General features: G+C 36.5%; 1 protein-coding gene across 1 annotated transcript; it reads left to right on the top strand.

Moving 5' to 3' along the window:
• The first annotated feature begins 16634 nt into the window (after positions 1–16634).
• On the top strand, positions 16635–17435 carry LOC149200746 (uncharacterized). Its single transcript, XM_089401049.1, has one exon. It carries the CDS (start codon positions 16635–16637, stop codon positions 17433–17435), a length of 801 nt encoding a protein of 266 aa, XP_089257175.1.
• Positions 17436–27540: the final 10105 nt, after the last annotated feature.

The raw sequence follows: 27540 nt of genomic DNA, 5'->3' as shown, positions 1-27540 counted from the left end.
ACATGGGCACCTTCTGTTATTAGACAGAACTGTCAATTGTCGACCATATAATTGTCTACCAAGACTGTCATCCCAGACATATTACCTGGTGCGCTTTTGGTTTCCCTCCGGAAAAATATTCTGGATTACATGTCGTGTGGGTTTGCCCTATGCCTTTTCCATTGGTCTTCGACTCTGACTAAATCTACCGACATCATCCCGAAGCTCTGTCATCTCAAAGCTTTCTTCTGCCACACTCACTTGAAACCTTTCAGGGTCGGGTATTTTCTTTCTTCTGGGAAATACTTTCTTACTCTTTAACTGTATCAGCTTCCCAGCTACTCCCCAACTCTCCGCTTCCTGATGTTAACTCCCTGTTACACACATATCTACTTCTTTCGGTTCCCAGCTTCTGGATCTTGACCTCCCATCTCCCTGGCTATCGGATCCTCGACTCTCATCTCCCCAGCTCCTAGCTTCCTTTCTTAACCATGAGGGCACACTTCTCAGTTTCTTTCGGTGAAGTATCTTCTATTTGTCGTCACGCTGACATTACCAATGCTACATGACGCCATATGTGAGTTGACATGTGTCACTCGGTTTTGGCCCACTAGGGTTCTTGAAACGACTGATTTTGCATGCCACGTGTCCCCTACTCCGTAATGCCACATCATGCTGACAGCATCATCCACTTGTGCATCCATGAGCCAATCACCTTGCGCCATCTGTCTTTTAGTGAGGAGAGAGAAAAAGGGGTCCCAAGCCTTGGTTTGGTGACAATTTCCTTAGTTAAATTTTTAATAAAACCACCGGGTTAAATCCATTTTAACCTCTACTGCCCGGCTCCTTGGCTCTTATTATCCCAGGCCATTCTTAATTTTGTGCATCATTATTTCTTTCGAGCCAGGCCTTCTAGGTGACAGCATGGTCGCCCCGTCACATTTGGCAATGCGCCAAACTTATCTTTCTCTAATGAGTCCTATAACTAATAATATATTTGCAATATTTGACTTTGGGGTTCTTAAATTTGGTTGGCTCTAACTTTCAATCCAGGAGGCCATTTTTTATCTTCCACATACCACTAGAAATCTCTTTCAAAGATTAATCCATCTAAGTGAGTCCCAACTGTGTTTGAAAATACCTTATGAGCTAGAAATGGCTTCAAAGTCTCTACATCATCACCAACTTTTCCTTTACCATTATTTGAGTTGTTCTTCATTCTTCTTGCATTCTTCTTTGTTGTTGCCTTCATCCTAATCACCTTTTCCATCAATAACAACACATTTCTAACATTCTCACCCTTTGGCATTGATGGAAACACCTTGATCAAACAACTGTGTCAAACATAATCAACACCATAAAGAAAAACAAAGTGTGCATCATCATCTTCTCCTCCTTTGGACTCTTTTGGATGCATCTCCTCCTGAAATGCACTTCTAACGTGAAGTACTTCACCTTTCCTGTTTGTTCACAAAGACATCTCCGATTGGTATGAATTTCTTCTCCATCTTGTGTTTGATCACCAATACTACTCCATATTTTGTTTGATCATAAATACTACTCACCCTTTGACATCATTGGCAAATACACCAACATGTTCCCCATGCCATCAATATCCCCTTGTCATGTGGATCATGTGGACCTAGAAGCTTCATCTTGATATGTTGAATGTTTTTTGGCTACCCTTCTTCCTCTATAAGGAAGATTTAGTGGAGGGAGGCAAGAGGAACAACTCCCAATCTCTGCCTTAAATGCTCAAATTGATCTCTTGGGAGAGGTTTGGTGAAAATATCAGCTACATATTCTTTTATAGATACATACTCCAACTTGACTGTTTGATTTGCAACTTGCTCTCTCAAGAAGTGGTACTTGATTGGAATATGCTTTGTCTTTGAGTGAAAGACAAGATTCTTTGACATGTTGATGGCACTTGTATTGTCACAAATAATAGGAATAGGTTGATCATAAAACACTTGTACATCCTGCAAAGTTTGCTTCATCCATAAGAGTTGAGTGCAACAAGAAGTTGTTGCTATATATTATGCTTCAACGGTAGATAGTGAGATTGAAGCCTACTTCTTGCTCAACCATGAAACTAGACATTCTCCAAGAAATAATGCACCACTACTAGTGCTCTTTTGATCATCTACATCACCTGCCCAATTAGCATCAGTATAAACAATTAGTGAAAAATATTTACCTCTTGAGTACCAAAGTCCATAGTCCATCGTGGCTTTGAGATATCTAAGAATCCTTTTCGTTGTTAGAATATGGCTTTATCTGGGGGCTGCTTGAAATATTCCAACTACACCAACTTCTTTCATGATGTTTTGTCTTGAAGCTATAAAATATAGGAGGATGCCAATAATAGACTTGTATAAAGTCTGGTCCACTTCTGGTGATTCATCAATATTGTAAATCTTACAACTTGTCACCATTGGTTTGCTACTAAAGAACACTCTTCCATACCAAATTTCTTCAATACTTCCTTGAGATATTTGCTTTGCAAGATAAAAATCCCTTTTGAAGTATGTGCAATATGCAATCCAAGAAAATAAGAAAGCTCTCCAAGCATAGACATCTTAAACTCGACCTTCATATCAGCTACAAACTAGCATGTTAGTTGATCTAAATCGTTGGAAAAAATAATATCATCAACATAAACAACCACCACTATTAATTTTCCATCATTAGCTTTAACATATAAATTACTATCAGTTGCACCTCTTTTGAAACCACACTTGAGCAACTGTCCAACTTGGAATACCAAGCTCGTGGGGCTTGCTTGAGACCTTACAAGGCCTTCCTTAACTTGCAAATATAATTTGGCTGATCTAACAGCTGAAAACCATCTGGTTGTTCTATGTAAACTTCTTCCTGTAGTTATCCATTTAGAAAAGAAGATTTGGCATCCATTTAATATATCTTAAACTTCTTGAAACAAGCAAATGCCAAAAACATTCTAATAGCTTCTAATCGAGTAAAAAAAGCAAAAGTTTCATCAAAATTCAAACCTTTGATTTGAGTATAGCCTTTGCACACTAATCTTGCCTTGTTTCTAACCACTTCTCCATGCTCATTCAACTTATTCCTGAAGACCCACTTCGTGCCAATGACATTCTTGTTTGTTGGTCTAAGAACAAGCTCCCAAGTTTGATTTTTCTCTATATCATTTAGTTCTTCATGCATGACTTTTAACCAATTATCATCCTGGCTTGCTTGCGCAACATCCTTGGGTTCCTTCATGGATAATAGAGCTACATGTGCTTGAGTAGGGGGATTTAGTAGCTTCCTTCTAGTTTGTACACCTGTGTTTAAATCACCAACAATTTGATCAGTTGGGTGGTGTTTTTGCACATACCTTGAAGGATATTTGGCTTAAGGACTAGTGGGTTCTTCACTATCTTCATCTGAAAGTGGCTCTTCGACCTTATCATCATTGTTGATTGGATCAAAGGAAAACTGGCTAATTGACTTCATATTCGATATATTCATCCACTTTGACATCAATACAATCAATAATCCTCTTTTTATTCTTATTGTAGCGTCTATAGCCTTTGTTATTGAGAATATCTGAGAAAAATACCTTCATCAGCCCTTGCGTCAAACTTTCCAAGCTTTTCATCATTCCTCTTGATATAGCACTTGCTACCTAAACCTTTGAAATGCTTGACAGTTGTTGGTTTTCCAAACCAAATCTCATAGGGAGTCTTATCACTGTTTAGTCTAAAGTGAGCTTTTTTGAGAAATCACCACAATTGTTAGTCAAAAATATTTGTTAAACATTCCTTTCATCCATCATAGCTCTTGCTAAATGTTTTACAGATATGTTGGCTCTTTATTCTATACCATTCTACTATGGGGTCTCTATTATAGTGAACTGCCTTTTGATGCAATGCTTCTTACAAAATTCATCAAATTCTTTTGAAATAAACTCACCTCCATTGTCAAATCTTATGATTTTGATTTTATGGACTGTCTCTTTCTCAGCCATGGCTTTTAAGTCCTTAAACTTATCAAAGGCTTCATATTTCTTTCTAAGAAAAGCAACCCACATTATCTTGTTGAAATAATCAATGATAACCATGAAATATAATTTACTCGTGGGTGACTGCATCTTTATTGGTTCGCATAAGTCCATATATACTAACTGTAATGGCTTAGTTGATGAGCCCTCATTAGATTTGAATGGTACTCAAGCTTTCTTACCCAACTAACAATATTTACAAATAACATTCACATGCTTTGATAACTTTGGCAGATCCTTGATTGCATTCTGTTTGCCCAATCTAACTGTTTGATCAAAATTTATATTTCCAAGTCTCTTATGCCACAACCATCTCTCATTAATATTTGGCATGCAACACTTCTATTTTTTCTCCTTCAAAACATATACATTGCTATATGTTCTCATAGCTTCATCTACTACTTCATCAATGCCTATAGACTTAATTTGACAATTCTTAGTCTTTAAAATCTCATCATAGCCTATACATTAAGTAGTTTGTGCTTCAATCCATCAACAAATAATACATTTTTTACTTCACCTCTTAGATTTGACAAACTTGCAATTCTTTTTCCAACAATCTTACTGTGACAACCCCAACCATGTTCTCTCATGAAATGCAATGTAAATGTTTTTGCAAAAAAAATTATAAAATGTGTTGAGTAATGGGAGTAATGGGACACGGATCCCAGAGTTGGAGAGGTTACTTGCTTGGGAAAATGTTAAATTGTTTCGTACCGCAGAAAATATGAGTTGGTACAAAATTGTTGATAGCTAGGCAAAAGGCTAAATGTGAATTTTCCCATTAGATGTACGTTTACAACAATGGACAAGCAATAGGGACAGAGACTTAAAAAGAAATGAAAGGAGAATTTGTCAGCTAGTGTAGTGTGTTGGCCATTCACTACAACCAATTAAAGACAACAACAAACTACCCGATAACAGATAGACAAGTGGTGCAAAATTGATTGGCTAACAAAATTGACTGTAAGGAGGTTGTTTGAATGTTTTCCAAGGAAAAAGACAATTCAATTTTGGAGAGCATAACACAGGAGTCAAGGAATAACGTTGGAATTGTAGAGGAGATAGATAGTAGGAGAACAAAAAGAGTCAAATTCTGAGGCAGAGGAGGAGCAAAGAAGGGGATTTCAATGTTGATGCAGGAGCAAAGTGGAGAAAGAAGAGGAATGAGGTGGAAAATTTCTAAGTAGAGAATGAAGTGAATTTTGTTGTTCAAAAGAGGAAAATTGAAATGTGTTTCCAACATTCCATTGGAGAAGAATATTTTATGGTTGGTAGGAGTCTATAAGAAAACATTTTAGGTGAGGGGTAATTTTCCTCTCGAGTCCCCATGACCTAGAGGGTGGAGATGGCACTTCTCAGAAATTACCGAGGGTTGGGGTGGAGGAAATACTCCTGGAAAATTCTTAAGAAGTTTTTTGAAGACCATTGTTGTTTATTTGATTAGTTCTTGGTTCTAGATTCCTTGCATTTGGTTGGAACAACAATGTCCATGTGCACTGGTTGATTTGCAACTCAGTTGAAGGGAGGAGATGGCAGAATCTTTGGTTCACGGTTCACCTGGTAGTTGTGCATAAATACTTGAACATTAAACCCCAAGACTCTGGAATCTGGCTCAGGGGTTATAGCTATAAGTGAAGATTATATACAACTATCTATGGTTGGGTGGAGAGTCCTTTCCCAAGACTCAATTTCCCAAAATCCATAAAGATAAGTGTTCTTCTCATATTTGTGATGTTAATGAATGTATGTTTCCTTTCTGGTTTAAAGTAATGGCATTAAAATATATCATGATTTTCTGTGATTATTTGGTTATAGTTCAAAAAAATATGGGTGGGAGAAATCCTGGTTAAAAATAATGGTGCAATGTCTGCTATGGTTGCAAATGCTTCTAATGGAAAGTCATGTTATTGTGTACAGTATGGACAATTGCTTGATTTTAGTGTATGGTACTAGTTATTTCATCTCCATCACCTGTGAAATACATATACATGTGTATATAATCCATATGGTTGAGAAGATATATAGTTGGGTCATATCCTGGTGTCAAATCATTGCTCTGGTTTTAAGTATGCCTACTTTATGATATTGTCATGACTCTGGCATTTGTATGTTTATACATTGACTCTCATGGCGCAAATGTATAGCCTACAAACTCATGTGCAGTTCAGTTTAATAATGAAAGGCACATGCATACTATTTCTATATTTATACATATGTGCACAAGACCCTTTTAATGAGCGGACAATAGCTTCCTATTGTGGCGTGCTATGCCTTTTCCATGGAGAAATCAAGCGAAGTTATGGCGATGCATCTCGACATTGAGAAAGGACTACTGGTCCCAATATATGACCACATATATATTTATTTTCTGGCTCACCATCATTATAGCATAAATGTGATATATATGTATATATATCGATATGTACATATTTGAATGAAGAGAAGTCTTGGCAAGTGTGAACTCATAGTTTTGCACCCAAGGTGTTGAACGATGTTATCATTCATATCATGTGGATCTAGACCATTTACCTTGTGGTACAATGCCATGCTAATTTATTAGTTTCATATTGGATTAGTGTGTTATATGGAGGTATAACCTATGGCGAGGTCTTGGCGACAGGTGGGGACCATTGCATAGCAATTGATGATGGTGATTCACTGCCCCAAAATCGAAGGTATGTGCAACCCCCCCCCCCCCACCCCCCGCCCTTGTGATGTCAGCGGGGAGGGTAACCCCTACGCAAATTGTTGATCTTGTTTGATGGACGGATAGTCAGGATCTCGGTGGAGCCCTCCTCCCCCATGACATCAGCTAGGAGGGTACTTCCCACACAAATCGTTGATCTACCACGTGTAATCTCAACCATCTGATACACACACACACATGTTTTGGTACACATATGGATTATGTACATGGTCATGAGATACGAAAGCATAAATATGAGGGTGTTCTCAAACCCGAGGTCCCATGTCGCATAACACATATTCAATCTCTCTCTCTCTCTTTTATATATATATATATGTGTGTGTGTGTGTGTGTGTGTTTTGGTATACATGGATTATGTACATGGTCATGAGATACTAAAACATAAATACAAGGGTGTGCTAGAACCTGAGGCCCCACGTCGCATAACACATATTCAATATATATGTATATATATATATATATATATAGATATATATATGTATATATATATATATATACATATATGTATATATATATATATATACATATATATATATATATACATATATATATATATGTATATATATATATATATATATGTATGTATATATATATATATATATGTATATATATATATATACATATATATACATATATATATAGATATATATATATATATATATATATATATATATATATACATATATATATATATATATATATATATATAGATATATATATCTATATATATATGTATATATATATATATATATATATTATATATATATATGACCAAATAATCCTCCAGGTGAGTTGGAATTTATCAACGAAAGCCTACGAGGCTTTGGTGAACTTGTAGTACATGTAGGATGCTTGGCATAAGCTTCGAAAAGCCCATTTGTGTGAATGCTCGATGACTCATTGAATTCAATGCACACCATCAAAGATAATCTGAGCATAACAAGTGTAGAAGAGAGAATTGTTATAAAAGCATATACCTTCTAGCCTCGGAGACTGGTAACCTATAGGTTACAAAAAATGTATATAGAGTCACCTATAAATACATAACCAGCCATGACTCGAATCATTGTACTTAGGTGCAAAAAGGAAATTTGTAGATTTTTTTTAATTAAACAACTTCAAGGCCTTGGAAAGAGAATTGATAAAGAGCATTGGTAGAAGAAAAAAAATCAATTTTTCTAACAATACAAGAGAAATTGGATTACTAAGTGAACATTCCACTGAGGAAGTGGGGTGTTTACAGATGGTATCAGGGCATCCAAGTTCAACACTTGGATTGGATGGGCTATGTCCTGGGAGGTAACAATAAATCTAATTCAAGAAGATTCCAGAAATCTAGTAAGACAAACATTAGGTGTTAAACGACAGTCTAAAATAGTTAACTGCATACCTTATGATATATCTATTGATGGTGATCTATTTAAGTAGCAGAAAACTAAACAGTTGACATGTTTACTTCCATGAATAAATTAACAGTTGTGTTGATAGTTAGAACATTTTGTGAATTTTGCAGGCTTGTATATTATAGTTAATGATTTGTTGTTTGTCGATAAACATCAACTAATATGGATCATTTTGTGCAGACAGTCTGTTACCACAACTCTGTAAGAGCAGTAACATGGGCATAATTATGTTGTTTATTTATTTACTATATACTAAAATTTGTGTATGATTGACAACACATCACAAGCAAAAATAGAAAGAGACAAACATAGAAATGAGGACCATAATGGTGCAGTATATTTTTTATCAATCACAACATGGAAATGAAGAGGATAGGGCCAATGAAGAAGAAAGATCAGTTGACCAAGGGAGAGGGGATAACTCTCTAGATTGGATGGACACTCTGAGGAGTCTAAGAACTGAAGTTTTAATCTTCAAGGTAGATAATGAGGGACTTGTGAGAGCTCAAGAGAAACAAGTTGAGATAAATATAGTCATTCTACAAAGTCTCTCATATTTATAGAGACAAAGGCAACCTTAGATGAGGGCTAGTCATAAAGACAGGAGGAGCCCTCGGGAGTTAGAAGAGAAAACAAATGGGGAAGATGGTAGCAGGTCCAAAAAGAGGCTTAGGCGGGAAAGTGAAGATATTGTGTGGGGAAATGCACCATTGAGCACCCTACGAGGAAGAACCAACACTTATACACATCACTCTACCAGTTCATCTAGTTATACCACTAGGAAACATCACCATCACTCTCATCATCACCATCAAGGAAGGAAGGAAAAGGATTTTATGCCCAAGTAATTCAAGAAAGCCAAGCCACCCACATTTGATGGGGATATGAAGAAATTAGAAGAGGTGGAAGCTTGGTTACTTGGCATGAAGAAATTTTTCAGAATTCATGATTATTCTGAAAAATATGAAATCCAAGATTGCCACCTACAACTTGAAGGGAAAAACAAACATATGATGGGAATATTTGAAAAATGTTGGAGGAATTGTTGAGGGGAAATTGACTTGGAAAGAATTTGAAAATCTCTTCAGAGATCAATATTTGTTCGAGCGATATTATGATGGCAAGGAAAAAGAGTTCTATGAACTTAAGATGGGACAAATGATAGATGAGGAGTACATCACTAAGTTCCTGGAACTATTGAGATATGTGCCATATCTCAAGGATGAGAAGTACAAATTAGTGAGTTATCTATGACATTCAGGGACAGAATTGAATTGTTGGAACCCTTGACACTGAAGGATGCAATTAAGTAGTTAAAACACTTCTATGAGCAAGCAAAACGTAGACCAGAAATTAAGACTGAATGGAAGGCAAGGAAAAACACTAGAAATAAGAAGAATTGGCCCAAGAAAATTTCAGAAAAGAGGTAAGGTAAGCTTCCATCCCATGCAAGTCAATTTCAGCAGAAAACCAACATTGTTGCTAATGGAAATACACAGTAGCTAGCAGTAGAGCAACACAATATTGAAGGAAAATAACAATTAAAGTATGGTGAAAATCATAGGAAAAGGGATTGTCCACACCATAAAAATGTTAGACCAAAGATTTATAGTGCCTAGGAGGTTAGCACAATGGGTAATGTAGCTCAATGTTTGCCCAGAATTTATGTAGTTGTAGACAATCACCAAACTGACCACCAATCATCCATCATTAATATGGAAGGTAAGTTGTGTAATCAATTTGTTTCTATTTTAATTGATTTTGACTCTAACTATAGCTATATCAGCTGAGAGCTCTTGGAAATATGTAATTTGGCCAAGGAATTGCATGAAGAGCCCTGGTTGGTTCAATCGGTAATGGGAACAAAAAGAAAAATCAATCATTGGGTGAGATCATCGGCGTTTGAGCTCAACGACATGCCCACAAAAACACATTTGAAATTATTTTCATTGGGTACGTGTGGTATATTATTGGGCATGGGTTGGTTGTACTTGCACATGACCAAAGTGGATTGCTACGAAAAAACAATTGAATGCCTGGATGAGGTTGTAGAAAGAAAATATTACAGGGTAAGCACAAGCTAATTTCAGTGAGGTTGATTATAGCAATGTAGGCCAAACACAGTTGCCAAAAAGGATGCAAGTTGTATGTTGTGCAAATATTCAGTAGTGAAAAAACTAGTGACAACACAAGGCAAGAGGAAATTGAGATGTTGAAGAGGTATCCCATGTTGTAACAATTTGAGGATGTTTTTCCAGAAAACATTTCGGGTTTACCTCCCCATAGGGGAATCAATTTTTCTATTGAATTGGTGCCTGGAGCAGCACCAACATCCAAGGCACCATATCAGATGAGCATGCCTGAACTAGTTGAGTTAAAGCTCTAGCTAAAGGAAATTCTTGATAAAGGTTACATTCGACCAAGTGTGTCACTGTGGGGAGCTCCAATACTCTTTGTGAAGAAAAAGGATGGGACACTTAGAATTTATATTGATTACAAGCAATTAAATAAAGTGACCAGCAAGAATTGGTATATGTTGCCACAGATAGATGATTTATTTGACAAATTGAGGGGAGAAACAATGTTCTCCAAGATTGATTTGAGGTCTAGGTACTATCATGTGCGCATTAAAGAGGAGGATATTCATAAAACCGCTTTTCAAACAAGATGCAACCACTATGAGTTTGTAGTGGTACCCTTCGGGCTTACTAATTCCCTTGCCACGTTCATGTGTTTAATGAATAGTATGTTGCGTCCTTATCTGGACAAGTTTGTGATTGTCTTCGTGGATGACATATTGGTGAACTCGAAGACTAAAGAAGAGCATGAAAAGAATTTGGTTATAGTGCTATAGTTATTGAGGGAACACAAGATCTATGAAAATCTCAACAAGTGTGACTTCTTCCAATCACAAATACCCTATTTGGGTCCTATTATCTCCAAGGAGAGGATATCGGTTGACCTAGAGAAGATCAAAGCTTAAATGGAGTGGCCAACACCGAAGAACATGAGTGAAGTCATATCATTCATGGGGTTGGCAGGTTACTATAGGATATTCATCAGGAACCTCTCCAAGATAGGCCATCCTATCATGTCATTGCAAAGAAAAGGAAAGAAATTCAAGCGGACAACTCAATGTGAAGTAAGCTTTGAGCAATTGAAACAGATTCTTATGAATGCACCAGTGTTGAGGATTGCAGATCTAGACAAGGATTTTGTGGTATGCACAGATTCCTACAAGGAAGGGCTCGGTGGAGTCTTGATGCAGGAGGGACAGGTAGTTTATTATGAGTCAAGGAAATTGAATGAGCATGTGGTAAATTACATGACTTGTGATCTAGATCTAGTTTCCCTCATTCATGCATTGAAGATATGGAGGCATTACCTCCTTGGCAGGAAATTTACACTTATGACAGATCACAATGGTCTTAAGTATTTGTTTGGGCAACCCAATTTGAACACAAGACAAGCTAGGTGGTTAGACATACTTAGCGAGTTCGATTTTGAGATCAATTCCATCAAAGGTAAAGAGAATAGGGTTGTTAACACACTTAGTAGGAGGATTCAATTGAATTACCTGACAGTCATAAGCTCTTATGAAGTGGACCTAGTGGAAAGGGTAAAAAATGCAGGACAACATGATGAAAGATATCAACAAATGAAAGAAAAGCTACAACAAGATGGTGGGGATGAGGAATATCATCTCACTGATGACAACTTAATAAGATTCAAGAACAGAATCTATGTGCCAAACAATGATGAATTGAAAAGGTTCATAATGAGACGATTCCATGTCAAACCATATTCAAGCCTTCCAGGGTACCAAAAGATGCTTACAACCATTACAAAGTCCTACTATTGGCCAAAGATGAATAAAGAAGTGGCTAATTTTGTTGTTAAATGCATCGAATTCCAACAAGTGAAAGTAGAATGCAAACATCCAGCAGGATTATTGCATTCCATTCCCATTCCGGAATGGAAATGGGAGGTGATCTCCACGGATTTCATCACAGGTTTACTGAGATCCTTGAAGCAACATGATGCAATTATGGTGGTGATTGATAAGTTGAGCAAGGTGGCTCACTTTGTGGCAGTCAAATTCACCAATTCCGCTAATGAGGTGGAACAAATTTTCATAAAAGAGCTCGTGAGGTTGTATGGAGTTCCAAAGAAAATCATCTCAGATAGAGATGCCAAGTTCACTTCAAGATTTTGTAAGGAATTTTTTGTAGGTTTGGGGACAGAGTCAGCATTCAATATAACATATTATCCACAAATGGATGGGAAAACAGAGAGGACAAATAGAATCCTCGAAGACATGTTGAGGATGTATGTGATGCATCAGCCCAAGGAGTGGGAGGAGTATCTTCCACTTATAGAGTTCACATACAATAATGGGTACCAAGAATCCATAAAGATGAGCCCATTCGAAGCACTGTATGGGAGGAGTTGCAATATTCCTATCAGCTACAGTGATCTAGTGTACAGGGTCCTTATTGGGCCTGGCATGCTCAAGGAGATGGAGCAACAAATTCATATCATTACAAAAAATTTGAAGGTGGCACAGGATAGGCAAAAAATTTATGCAGATCAACATAGGGTGTTGTTGATGCCTCAAAAATCGCTGCAACAACAATGGGGGATAACCACCAAATCCGGGCCTTAAAGCAGCTCCTTTTCCGTTTGGTGTGGTGGCTCCGACTGGTTTTACTAGGTCCAGTTACCTTCTCCCTATCGCTATTGGTTTATGATGTATCTTTAACTACCAATACACAGGGATATCCGATCACTTTTTCTTGCTGATCAGGCAAGAGAATGACCCTTAAGCTAATTTGGGTTCAACCAAGCCACAACTAAAATTTTTCCCCTTTGAGGAGAGGACTTAAAAGAATGTAGAAATTACTCTAAATGCAAGCTTATTCTATAATGCAAACAAAATAAACTAATCTTAATCCTATCTTAATTAGGCAGATATAGATCTAACCCAACTAAGAGCAAGATAATTAAAGTATTGGGATTTAAACCTGTCTTGCTTGTAATGAATATCAAGTTAATGAAGTAGTTCAATTACTGATATTATGGATATCAAAACAAATCCTATTGAGACCTTTTAACTGAAATAATAAACCAACAACATTTGAGGAAGTAGTTCACAAAAATGATATTGATTATCAAATCAATAAATCCAATAATTAAACAATAATATGCAGAAATAGTTCATAACACATTACTATTTAATAAATCAGTTTTATAAGATAGATTTCTGAGCAAGTAGTTACTTAGAAATTAGAATTTAATCCATAAGAACAGAGATACATAATAACAACATTGAGACAAATTACCCATATTGACAAGAGTGCACAAACATGAATAAAATGAGACATTCCTGTTACCATAAAATGAAACATTCCTGTTACCATAAAATGAAACTGATATTTGAAACAGTAGTATTAAAAATACCAATTTATTGCATCCATTTCTTTGACCTTGGTCTCCAAAAATCCTTTACATTGCTTGAACTTGTCCCTTCAAAACTAGAGCCACAATAGTGCGAACTCTGCCCCTCATACATGATTCAAGCTACAAAGGAAAAATCCTCAATAATCCCCAGATCTGAGATTTTCTCTCCTCTCTCCTACAACTCTAAATTCCTATTACAGTGGTGCTTTTAGAAGTCTAGAATTACAAAGGAGAGCAGCCTCTTATTACATTCTGCAATCTGCTATTTATAATATTTGCAAAGGAATTCTTGAGAGAAAAGTTTGTTGAAGAGAAATCTGGTAAATCCAATTTTATTTGCTCAAAATTCCAATATTTAATTGCTGGAGCATTCTCATCGATTGAGATTTTTTTTTCATATCTCTTCTACTGTTTTCCTGCAAAAAGAAATCAAAATAAATTAAGATTCAATCAATAAAATCAAAATATCATTTCGGGCAATTAAAACAAATCCAATCAAATCTTATTTAAATAAATAATTGAAAATAAAATATAAGCTCTCTATTGATATTTGGGGTGGTTTAATTGGCCAAAGATATTATTAACCAATGGATCTGCAATTAGGAGAGGCTTTTGACAAATGAAAATGAAGAAAATAACTCAGAAAATTGATTTTGTTTTCAAAATTCGGAGCTTGATCTTCTGCCTGATGTCTTACCCAATAAATGATTATAAATATTAGTGAAACCTTCTCAAAAATGTTCTCCTTGATTTTCTCTTTCCAATGAGCTGTCCTGGGCCTCATTTGGCCAAATATAACTCAATCTATGAGTCTCCAAAGTTGATGGATCAAATCTGGCATAAATATGGAAATTCTGTTGCTGGACTAAAAATATTGTAATTAAAAACTAATACTAAATTAGTCTCTAATTAATTCTAATTTAATTTCTAATTATAAACTAAACTAATTATTAATTAATGTCTAACTAACTATTATAATTAACTAATATAATTAATAGATCATCAGAAAAACCGTTGCCGAGTCGATCCGCGTTGCGCTCTAGGGTTGGCGATCCGCCGCCTCGGCCCTCTGCGCGCAGCCTCCTTTGGCGATCTGGATCCTCCCTTGCCCGATCTGAGCTGCGTTGGCTATGCCCGCTGCTCTAGGTTGAGCTCGATTGATTCGAGCAGATTATTGATCCAATGGAGCCTCCTCCTTCGGCCCCCTCTATAGCCGAGGCTTTCATCAGCCTTCTGAGTTCTCTGCCCAAAAAGGAATCGACTGAGGCAGCGAAATTTGTCAAACGCCTGGAGGACATTCCTGAGATCTCGCTTCCTCTCGAGAAGCCGATCTAGGTTGCCCTCTCTCTTGCTAAGCGTGCATTAGTTGGACAGTTCACTGGGCTCTGGCCCTCCCCCAAATCCACAGAGAGTTGGGTCGCAAGGAATTGGGCGCCTCTCATCAAGAGTAGAGTTACCTTGTACTTCTTGGGGAAGGGTTTCTTCCTGTTTGAATTCGCCGAAAAAGAAGACAAGGAGCTGATATTCTGCAATGGCCCTTACTTCATGGGCCCTCAAGGGCTGTATCTGAACAAATGGACGCCTAATTTCGACCCAACTGTAGACGTTCCCTCAGCCGTCCCTGTGTGGGTTCGTTTGCCTAATCTGCCAATGCATTGCTGGAACTGGGAATCCCTCATGCACATCGGGAATACCCTAGGAAAATTCATTGACCGCGCCAACAGCAAAGATCAATTTGACTGCGCCAGAATTTGTGTTGAAGTAGATCTGGAAATCGGTCTGCCGGAGGTGATAAAGATCAAAGTGGGCAGCTGGTCGCATATCCAAAAACTAGACTATGAGTAGCTCCCGTTTAAGTGCAGGAAATGCCATGTCTACGGCCATTTTGCTAGAGATTGTCCGAAGAACAGTGATGTAGAGAAGGGTAAGGAGGAAGGATGGACTCAGGTTAAAAGAGCCAAAAACAAACCTCCAAGAACCGGCAATAACAATACCAAAGCCCCTCAGGCCGGCTCAGGGCTTCAAACCCCTCACATGGAGGATCAAAGGAACAAATTTAATCAGTTAAGTTCAGCAACAGAAAACTCCCAAGGAACAAAGACACCAAATGAAGGACCATCGCATAATGAGCCCCAACCGGAATCAAAGCAAGCCGATAAAAATACAGTCATAACGGAAGAGATACCCTCAGAAGAGACTGAGGATGGGCAAAGCTCGGAGGACTCAGAAGAGGAAGGAGAAATAGCAAGCACACAGGCTTCGCCCAGACGGTCAATGAGAGGCCGGAAATCCGCTCGAGAAAAGAGAGAGCAGGAAACATACAAAGACAAAGTGCAAGGAAGTCAGCCCACCCTCGAGAAACTCCTGGCTAAGACTCCGAAGATGACTAGAAACCAGATCCAGAGCTCCAAAGGAGCTCCCCATTCCAAAAGCAAGTAATGAAGATCGTCTCCTGGAACTGCAGGGGTATGGGGAGCAAGATAAAAGAAGAAGCCATGAAAAGTCTGATAAGATCCGATTCTCCTGACATACTCCTCATCCAGGAGACTAAAATGGAGGATAAGGCCTTCCTCCATATAGGCAAAAATCTTTGGAAAAGAAGTGAAGGACAGGCAGTCTCAGCCCGGGGTGCCTCAGGAGGCCTGGGAACTCTATGGAACACAAACAAATTCATGAAGGTACATGAAATCACCACCGTTCACTGGCTGTTCACAAAGCTGAAGCATGTGGGCTCAGATGAGATCCTTTGTCTTATTAACATGTATGCTCCAGTCAACGTTGGAGAGAAGATTCAGAAATTCTGGAAAACATCATTATTGCCGGAGATCTAAACCTTACCTTATCCTTGGCCGAAAAACGCGGAGGAAGCATTGTAAGGGATCCGGCGCGCGAATGGGTGGAGGACTTGCTTCAGGATTGGGACATGATCGACATCAAACCTTCATCAGGAAAATACACCTGGTCCAACAGAAGACTCGGCCCGGGTCACATTGCTGCAAGGTTAGACAGATTTTTTGTTCAAAGTTCTTTTCTTCTTCTTGGTTTAGAATCTAGAATGCACATTCTTCCATGCAGTGTGTCTGATCACAGACCCATTAAGCTAGATCTAGTGGCTCATTTGGATCAAGGCCCCATCCCCTTTAAATTCAGCCCCTTGTGGGTCAAGGAACAGACCTTCATGCAGTTAGTAAAAGATACATGGAAGCAGCCTGTCAATGGCTCAGCCTTTTACGTTTGGGAAGAAAAGCTCAGAAGAGTGAAGGCTGCTCTGAAAACATGGGCTAAGCTCCTACCCAATCCAGCAACAGAAAGGAAAAAGATCCAAAAATGCCTTGAGATCCATCAGATGAAGGCGGAAAATGAAGTAATCACAAAGGAAGTCTTGGATAAGGAAGCTGAGCTCCAGCAACAGCTTCTAAAAGCAAGCTTGGCCGAGGAAGAGTATTGGAGGGTCAAATCTCGTAGACTATGGCTCAAGGCAGGAGATAGGAATTCTGCTTTCTTTCATAAGCAATCTCAGGCTCGGAAAAACTTTAACTCAATTTCTGAAATTAAGGAAGGGGATAGCACCCACAGAGATATCCAAAGCATAAAAAATGCCGCCTTCTGTCATTTCAAAAGCTTGTATAGTGAAAAAGAGGACCAGGGTCAGGTTTCATCCTTAATGGATGAGGTTCCGAATCTGATTTCGGCCAGAAAAAATCAATTATTGGAAGCAGAAGTCACTAATGAGGAAATTAAAGCCGCCCTCTTCGACATGGAGCCCGACAAGGCTCCGGGCCCAGATGGGTTCACCGCCAGATTCTTGCAGACTTGCTGGCAGATAGTGGAAAAAGATTTAGGCAGAATGGTTTGAAAATCTCAAGCATGCCAGAAAATAGGAGGAGGTACCAACTCGGCTTTCTTAGCCCTTATCCCTAAGGAAAAAGGAGCCAACACTTTCTCAAGATTTCGCCCTATCTCCCTCTGCAATATAGGTTACAAGCTGATAACAAAAGTGATCGCCAACAGGTTGAAACCTATCCTTCTGTCCATCATTCCAGAGAACCAGGGAGGCTTCATCCAGGGCAGACAGATTGTGGACAACTTTATTCTGGTCCAGGAGGTGATACACTCAAGCTTGACCCGAAAAGAGAAAGGCATGGTGGTCAAATTAGATCTTGAAAGTGCATTTGATAGAGTAAGGCACAGGTTTCTGTTGGATGTCATGCACATATTTGGGTTTAGTCCCAAGTTCATCAATTGGATTAAGGCTTGTATAAAGGAACCTTGGATCGCCCCTTTGGTGAATGGAAGGGCCGTAGACTTTTTCAAGGCCTCCAGAGGGCTGAGGCAAGGGTGCCCTCTATCACCCTTGCTCTTCGTGATCCAAGCGTCCATCCTTAGCTTCCTCTTGAACAAAAAGCAGGAGGATCAAGAAATAATGGGAATAAACATTGCAAGAGGCGTCGAAAGTATAAATCATGCCCTGTTCGCAGATGATACTCTACTCCTGGGCGCTGCCTCCCTGCCCTCAGCAAAAAATTTCAAAGAAGTGTTGGATGTCTTTTGTGAGGACTCAGGAAGTAACCTCAACAAAGGCAAATGTCAAATCTATTGTTGGAATATAAAGGCCAGAACGATTCAAGCTATTTCTAACTGTTTTGGTTTTGCAGCCTCATGTGCCTGGTCATCCTTTAAGTACCTGGGGCTCCCTATCTTCCAAAAAAGAGCCCTCAGTAAAGACTGGTTGCCTCTGCTGGATAAAATCAAGTCAAAAATCTGTTCCTGGGGATACAACTGGCTCAACCTAGCAGGTAAAACAGTGCTAATAAAATCTGTTCTAAATAGTCTTCCTATCTATCAGTCTGCAGTGATGATGGCTCCTCTTGGCATTACAAGGAAAATTGAGGAGTATATCAGGAACTTTTTCTGGAAAGGAGGGAAAGCCAATGAAAAGAGAATACCCTTAATAAACTGGGATACAATCTCCCTGCCTAGAATGGAAGGGGGTCTGCAATTCAAGAACATTAACAATCAAAACATTGCCTTGGGTGCAAAGCTGCTATGGAGGATAATTGCGACAAAGCCAGGCTGGGCTCAACTTGTATTGTGGAAGAAGTACTTCCGTGGACAGAGAACCCGCTGTCTTGATAATCCATCAACCATTTCTGGAACTATGATCCAAAAACTGTGTGATAGAGCCCTTGATTTAATCAAACAGCACTTGCATTGGATCCCGGGGAACGGGAAACGTATCAAAATATGGGAAGACAACATTATGGGCAGCGACCCCATTGTGGAGGACTGCTCTCTGTCCCTGCTAAAAGACTGGATGGACAGCGCTGGAGTCAAAACGTTGTGGGATCTGTCACAGTGGGAAAACAATAATTGGCAGTGCTGGAGAAACATTGAGGTACCTCCGCATCTGACTAAAGACTTCTCCAATCTTCTAAATCATCTTAATGGCAAAGCACCTCTAAATAGCAATAAGGCAGATCAACGAGGTTGGGGATCGACCCCAGGCAAGTATATTGTCGCTCAGGGTTATAAGCAGCTCGTTCAGAAACCATATGCGCTGCCTGATCCAAGACCCTGGCAGGGAATTTGGTCTCACCCTACGATCCCCAAGATCGATGTGTTCTGTTGGCTTCTTGGCCACCATCAGATTCTGATGGAAGACAGACTGCGGAAAAGGGGATTCAGCGGCCCCTCGCGCTGCTCTCCATGTGGGAACAATGAGGAAACAACCGCCCACCTGATGTTGTCATGCAATTTCGCTATGGCTCTCTGGAAAGAAGCGCTAAATCCTCTGAATGCCGAAGTCATCACGCCCACCCACTGCTCAGATCTCTTTGCTAACTGGGCTTACAGGTACCCTGGAGGCACTCAAAACCAGCAAATAAAAAGAGCCTGGATCGCGCTGCTAAAAATCATCTGTTGGCACATTTCGTTGGAACGAAACAACAGGATATCTAATGACAAAAAGAGTGATCCTGCAATGATCTGGAGCAAAATCAAAAGCCATCTGAAGGACTGTATGGGAGACCAATTGGACAGGGAAGGCCTCAACGATCAAGATGCAGCCTGGGGGAATTTGTTGGGCCTTCAATTCATTGACAAAATCAGGTCCCCCCCTCCCCTAAACCAATGGCAAATTCGCCTCAATATTGAAGATCTAGATGAATTATGCAAAATAAAGGCAAGGAAAACTCTGTTCTTTGACGGAGCCGCAAAGGGCAATCCCGGCAATTCTGGAGCTGGTGGGGTCATTAAAAATGCAGATGGCAGAATCGAATCTATATATGCATGGGGAGTGGGCTTCAACTCCAGCATTCAAGCAGAAGCCTTGGCTCTCCTTCAGGGACTCAAGATGCTCACCTTCCTGGGCATCAAAGACGCAATAATCTTTGGAGACTCTCAGTCCATAATTAAGCTCATGGTGGATAAAACCACTCCATCAGATGTAAGACTAGCAAGGCTCATCAGCAGAATTAGAATTCTGATTAACACTTTCCAGAACCTGGAGTTGTTGCATGTTAAAAAAGAAAACAATAAAGAAGCTGATGCAGAAGCTGATGCAGAAGCTAACAAAGCGGTGCTTCTCCCTCCTGGAACGCTTCTAAGAGATGGAGAGGAAAGCTGGGATTTCATCCCTTAAACCGGCCTGTTTAATATGTTTTACTATCTTTTAATGAAGCAGTTTGTCTGTATTAGCAGTCTAGGAAAGACAGACAAAGTTGTAAGAACTGCAGCTAGTAAAAAATGCAAGCTCAATGGAGGTGAAATCAAATGGAGTTGGACAGAAGAGAAACCTGATCATTGTGCATCTCTATGTAAACCGAATTGCGACATTTCAGCCAAGAATTAATATAACAATCTACTCGTTTCTGTCAAAAAAAAAAAAACTAATATAATTAACAAATTAATCTAATTAATTAATATAATTAATTATTTATAAACTAATTAATACTAATCTAAATAATATTTAAATTTAAATTTAATTTAATGAATTAAATTTTATATTTAAATTTATTAATATAAAATTAATTATTTAAATTAATAAATATTAAAACTCATATAAAAATAAAATAAACTAACCTACTTCACTCATACGTATGAGTGAGTTTCTTGAAACTCAAAACCAAAACCAAAGTTAAAGTTATGAAAGTTATGGTTAGTGCCTTATGCCCTTTCGCATCGGCAAATCGGGAGGTGTCGGGAGGATTGTTAAACTTGTTATGTTGGAAAGCTCCGATGTGATATTCTTCATGTGATTAAAGCTTATAATGAGGGTTGGTTAATGCGATATGTCCCTTCGCATCGGTAAGTTGGGGGAATGAATATTATTGGGGTTTCAAAAAATGTGTCAAGTGAAAAACCCCCAATGCGATGCATGCACTTTTTTATGATCGGGATAAGGAGGATTGAGTCCATCGGGGTTTTTAGAAATATGTCACTTGAAAACTCCCGATGCGATCAAAGCCTCTGATGCGATCGAAATTTTTGTTTATTATATATTTTTTATTATATTGATATTTTATGTATTGAATTTTATTTTAATTAAATTAATTATTAATTAATTCTAATTTTAACATTATATATCAACTTTATTTTGGTTTTATTTTATGAATTTTAGTTTCTAAACTACAACCACTTGTAAAAGAAATAAAAAGAATAAAAATAAACTACAGTCACTTGGATATTATGGGTTCTTTAAGATTAGTAATTGATTTGGAAATTTGAGTAAATTTCTTAAATCCTGATGTTTAATAATTTGGCTGCTTAAGTAAAAAAAATGAAAAATGTTAGTAAAAATTCACTAGGGGTTAATATTTAAAATGAATTCATTATTGAGCTAATTTATTTACAAAATGCAATATTGTACATTTTATGCATTCTTAACCCAGGCTAGATGAATGATGAGACTTCAAAGAAGTGCCATTTATGAATCAATTGTCCAAATGAGGCGAAACAAGCGTCAATGGGAAGCTTATAAAAAATCGATTTTAACAAAGCGATCAAAACAAGAATCCAAAGAAAATGAAAAATTAACAAAAGCATAGGATAATCAATTAAATAAAAATCCTAAAAAGCGTTTAGCCAAAAATTTATAAAAAGGGTCATCATTATTTGAAGTGAACAAATCAAAAATGGGGGGGTTGTGTTTTTACTACAACAATGGCGACACAAGGGAAAAGAACCAGTTATCTCTTTGTTTGATATGAATGAGATTTTCCTAAAATTAAAGTAAAAATAATTAAAGGAGAGAGAGTTATGCTTGAAATGCTTGACTAGGTTCATTAGTCTGAATAAGAGCCAGAATCATCTAACTGTAATCTTTTTAAAATTTATCATAAATTAAAATATTTCAAAACTCTATATCAGTCCTTAATTAGTTGTAGAGATAAAACAGGGGTCACTTTATAGCTTAGCTTTTTAAATATACTCATTTGTCACAAGTAGAGCCACTGCTGCCAGCAAACATCTATAGTCTCGGCAGGGTTACTTTTTAATCATCAATGATTCAGAATCCCATCTGTTTAAGAATTATTGACTTAGAAATAAATCCATTTATATATGTTTTTTTTTGTTATAAATCTTAAAAGCCATTGTCCTGGTTTGGTGGCCAGATAGTTGACAATGCCATTCACTGGTTATAATTGGACTGAACAAGCTGGCTCGTGATGAGACCCCTTGTCTTATAATTGTTGGCAATCATAAGCCATTACCCTGGTTTGTTTAGCAGTGTTGGTAATGTCAGCCTATTTTTCCCCTATGATCATGGTAAGCAGGCTCATGATGAGACCTCTTATCTTTTAAGTTTAAATATATTTCTGGATCACACTCTAGAAAAATAAGACTTTTTGAGACAGGGAGAATCATTGACTCTTTAAGAGTTAAGAATGACAATTTCAGAGTTAAAAGTGCTTTGCTATAAAGTGTCTTTACTTGGTTAAAAATAACTTTTCTTGACTGATAATAGAATTTTGAAAAATCCTAATGAAATTTTGAAATCTCAAAATGATTACAATTTGATGAAAAAGAAATTTTTCAGATTTTATGATACTTTGCCAACTTCTCTTGATTGGTAATCTCTTCCTTAAGTATGTTTACCTTTATAATAAGAAAATCAAACTCTACTAAGAGATTTAAGAAAAAGCTAATAGGTGACTATTAACAATTTTTCTCCATGTATGCTGACCATTGTTAGGTAACAAATAGGCCTTCCATATAAATCACGGCAAAGTCACCAAAATCAGAACAAAGAATTCTTATGCTAAAGTGAGAAAAGAAATCAGCGAACAAAACAAAAATGAAGAAATTTTAAAAGTGGAAAGGAAAATCCAAGTTTCAAAAGATAAACTCAAACAAGAATGTTTATACCAATGTCTCAACAATATGAAGAAAAAGAAAATAATCGTGTAATCAATCATTCTCATGTCGAGATTTGGGAAAATCATACCTTGCAGGGTTGTGAGTGTTTTAGGCTTTTTGGATAGCAGCGACGATAAAATTCAGCCACAATGAAAACTTTCTGTCTGATATTAATCTTCTTGTTTCAAAGCATCATCTTAATCATTTTCTAATAAAAGGAATGCTTAAAGAAACAAACTAAAGGTTCAGAAACTTCCTGGTGTAGCTGTTTCCATGAAGATTATCGCTACTTCTTGAAATAAAGCCAAGAGAAGAGTATAGGACTTTGAAAATATGATCTGACAGAGGATTGAAAGTTTCAAATGGAGAACTGCAAAACAGATTTATATGTCAGAAAAACAAAACTGAAACTAAAGTGATGAAATGGAAATTAATGAAAGTGGGTATATGAATCTTACCATTGAATAATTGCTTTTGATTTTACTTGAAAGGTATCAGTTTCTCCAAACTGGCTGACTTCTTATTTTAATTAACATTAAAAACATGAAGAAGTCAAACTAACCAAAATCCTATAACCCAAAATCATTATTTATTTTATTTACACTAAAACAAGCAGTAAAATGTAAAAATGGAATGCTTAGTGCTCAGGGGATTTGAACTTAAAAGAAATGCATCAGAAATGAGAATGAGAATTTGCAGTAATGACTGTTTCTCAAAATATTATGAGTTTCATATAAACTCCATGATTTTATAAATTGTCCAGAATCAAGACCAAATCCAAGATAATAAAATTTAAATATGAAAATAGAGAGGTCTTGAATTATTTTTTTATTTTTATTTATGGAATTATATATTTAAAACTGAAATATATGAGAAATGAAAATGATTTAAATATGCTGCAAATTGGTCATTAACTGCTTTCTTACCATAGTGGTTACCCAAGCTTGCTTTTAAAATAACACATCGCCGTATCGGATGATTCGCATCACATGTTTCTTCATCATGCTTCAAGTTTAATTTGCAAGACTTCACCTTTGTTGCTATGCCATATATTGATTAAATCTTAATGGCTTAGAGGCATGCATTGGAAACTATCGCATCAGAGATTGCAATGGAAAATTGCTGATTAAGAACATGCGATGAGAACATGTGCAATGAAATGAAGCGATCGCATTATTAAAGAAATATTATATTAGGGATCGGGGACAGTTATGTCACAAATTGCACATCGCACACCGTATCTTGCGATTTGTACTTTGCACATCGCGCATCGCAGATTCAGAATAATGATATGGCCATAAATAAAAATGCGAGGAAGCAATTGCAATATTGGCGATGCGATGGATGACATAACTAATCGGCGATTGGCAAACTTAAGCATCCGATGTAACACAATATATTTCTTGCGATGTCGATATGCGATGAAGAGCGGACCCGATAACTTTTATGATGAAAATTTGATAACATATCGGATCCGAGACATCAGCCCTTTAAAATTATGCTCTCATCACTATTGCGATTGAACGGACGCGATATCTCTTGTGAACTGGATTTGAATTTCATATCGGGTCCGGAATTATGTGGTTGTCACAATATCGGTAAAGTCGATTATCGGAGATCGGCAATTCATGATAATGGAAGTATACTTCACTTGCAAACCTCCGATATGCGAAATGCGATATGAGTGAGGTAATACATCGGAGATCTTTTATTAGCAATATGAAAATCAAGTCGAAACATTTCAGACATGAGTCTTGCGATAATGTTTTAAATTTCACTTGGGTTTTCTAATGAATGAAAGCAAAGCTAAAAGTTTTTTAAATTCTAATGAAACACAAATAAAATTTCCTTAAACCTATTGCAAATTTGAAATGGGTTTGTTGCTTACTTAAAGGTTGGAAAACAAATAAAAATCTGCAAATAAAACATAACACGAATAAAAAATAAACTAAGGAAAAGAGAAACTAATAAGAGATGAGAATGAACTTGTGAATGCATACCTGGAAGGAAATTCTCTATAGTTTTTACCTCATGAATTTTCAAATCCTTCGTTGGATTTATCAAAATTTTGACTTTGTTAAAAATCATCTCATCATTTATTCTAAATCTAAGTGTGCAATTAGCCTAAATAAAATCTGTTTATTCATGTTCAGGAAATGTAAAATTTACCAGAAATAAATATGAAAATAGTCTTCCCTTTTGAATTGAAACAACAATTTATTACCTCTGCTTATTCCGAATAACTTGAGAAGAATCTGTATTGTTATAGTGATTGTTCAATAATGCCTTTAGTAAATGAATATGATGCGTATTGCAACATTAGATAATAAACTTAAAGGTTCAAATGGGATAAAGCCACAAATTGTGGAAGAATATCAACACAGATTTGAATGTGTGAACATAGTTGAATGGACATCCTTAGCAAATTTCAAGGAAGATAATATGAATTTCATATGATTACCGTGAAAGGTTAGACTGACTAATAATGATTGAATTAGAATTAAGCTTATCATAGACAGTCATACATTTCATGGGATAATGGGATCATGAATCTTTTATATCCTCAAATCCTTACCATATAAATTTCAAAAGAAAATCTTAGAAGGAAATCTCGAAATAAAGAAAAGTGGCTTTGAAGCGATTGATGCCAATGCAACCTTAATCAAGACATTATTCAAAATAGAAAGAGTAGAGGTATTGCTGTAAAAAATTTAAAAAAAGGAAAACAATAATTAAAACTTTCTGATAAGGAGAAAATGTTTTCACTGAACATGTATGAAAATGGTTGATTGCTTTGTTTTATTTTTTAATCTACAGACCTGTTAAAAATAAATTAACTACATAAAACAAACAAACTAAACTAATTCTACTCCTATTCTAACCATACACATGAAGATGACTAGGTATAGTCATATTTTCAGTGTAACCATTTTCTCATTTTTATTCTCGCATATATGTACAGTTCAAATGTTAGTAATAAAAATACAAATCTAATTGAACTAATAAAAATAATTCTGTAAATAGAATGCACAGTTATTGTTAGCAAGTTAATTAAAATCTTATCTTAAAATTTCCTTTCCAATTGAATATCAATTGGATCATAGAAATCTGGATGGATTTCTATTAAAGATTGGGAAATGTTCAAAGGAAGAGATAACAAGGCAGATTGTGAAGATGAGCTTTTAAATTCAAAGACCTGGAAAAAATTGTTAGTGTTATGTACAAATGTTAAATTATTAACAATCTTCCTTGAAGGAAAACTTTCCAAATATTTTTCAAATGAGTCAATGAAAAATGAATGGAAATCTGTTAAATACAATTGAAAATTATTAATTAAATTAGATTGTTGGCCAGATTGTAAAAATATATTCTTTTGTTGATATTGCCTTTGAAAAGATAGAAGCTTTTGATAAAATATTAGTATTGATTGAAATTGACATGTTAACAACTTTTGATGTTCATGGTTATAACATGAAACTTCAATTTCCCAATAAAGCAATTCATCAATTGAGTGTTTGACAGTAAAGTGCTCAATATGGCAGCATAAAGTGTTAAAATTCTGAAAAATAAAATCAAAAAATAAATCTAAATTTAAACAAAATAAGTGTGAAATAAAAACTAAAATGAAATCACTATTTGTACAACTAATGTTACAGCACAATTGGGATCGTTTTGAAATAATTTCATTTTCACAAGGATTGGCCAGAATTATGGAATTTGAGTAATTTTGAATTCCAACTTGTGAATTAGAAAACGAATTATGATTATGAGTAGGAATGAGAGCTTGATCACGATACGAATCATAAATTGGAAAGTTTTCTCGAATAATGAAATCATGAAGATAATTTGCTGCTCTAAAATGAGGATTGGTTGGGATAATTTCTAAATTGAAGCGTTCCTCATTCTCAGATGTTATTTGAATTTTATCATGAGGATTCTCTTGAGAAAAATTGAAATCAACATCCTCAATATCAGAGTAATTATCATAAATGACCTCAAAAGATTTTCTAGAATTCCCTTCAATCTCATCCAATATATCAAAACAAGGAGGAATAAAAATTTCAAGTTCATTAGTGGCAAAAGAATGATCAATTATCGTTTCTTTATCTTGACAAAAAATTATTGGTAATTCATTTAAATCATCCTCTTTAATTTCTGAAATATCATTGATACTAAGAGGGGAAAAATTACCATCATTAAAAATATCAAGATAAAGAGAAAAATGTGAACCTAAAACAATGCATTTAAAACTGTCTCTGTTTGAGAGCTCTTGTGCATTATTCTCATTGTAAATTTCAGATTCTAAATCATTCCTTTGTGTACTCATGCTTTCTTGAAGAAGGTTGCTTTGCTGCTCTGATTTCGGCATTTGCTCATCATGGAAAAATTCTGAAATTTGTACAGCAGGTTGCGTGTTATTATTTATTTTGATTGCTGCTTGGACTTGTTGATTTTCGATCTGATTTTTTGAATTGACTGCAGAGTAATTTTCAGATTCCAAGACAACATTTTTTCCAAAATTGCTGATGTTGTCTTCTTGAATTTGAATAGAAATATTTTCCAAGATTTGTGAAACCACTTCATCATAATTTATTTGCACATCC

The sequence above is a fragment of the Pinus tabuliformis genome, chromosome 2_1 (assembly GCF_031772625.1).
Source record: "Pinus tabuliformis cultivar Carrire ecotype Pingquan chromosome 2_1, CPIR1, whole genome shotgun sequence".
NCBI classification, from domain to species: Eukaryota; Viridiplantae; Streptophyta; class Pinopsida; order Pinales; family Pinaceae; genus Pinus; species Pinus tabuliformis.
The sequence above is the reverse complement of the archived record's forward strand: the minus strand, read 5'-3'. Positions and strand labels throughout refer to the sequence as shown.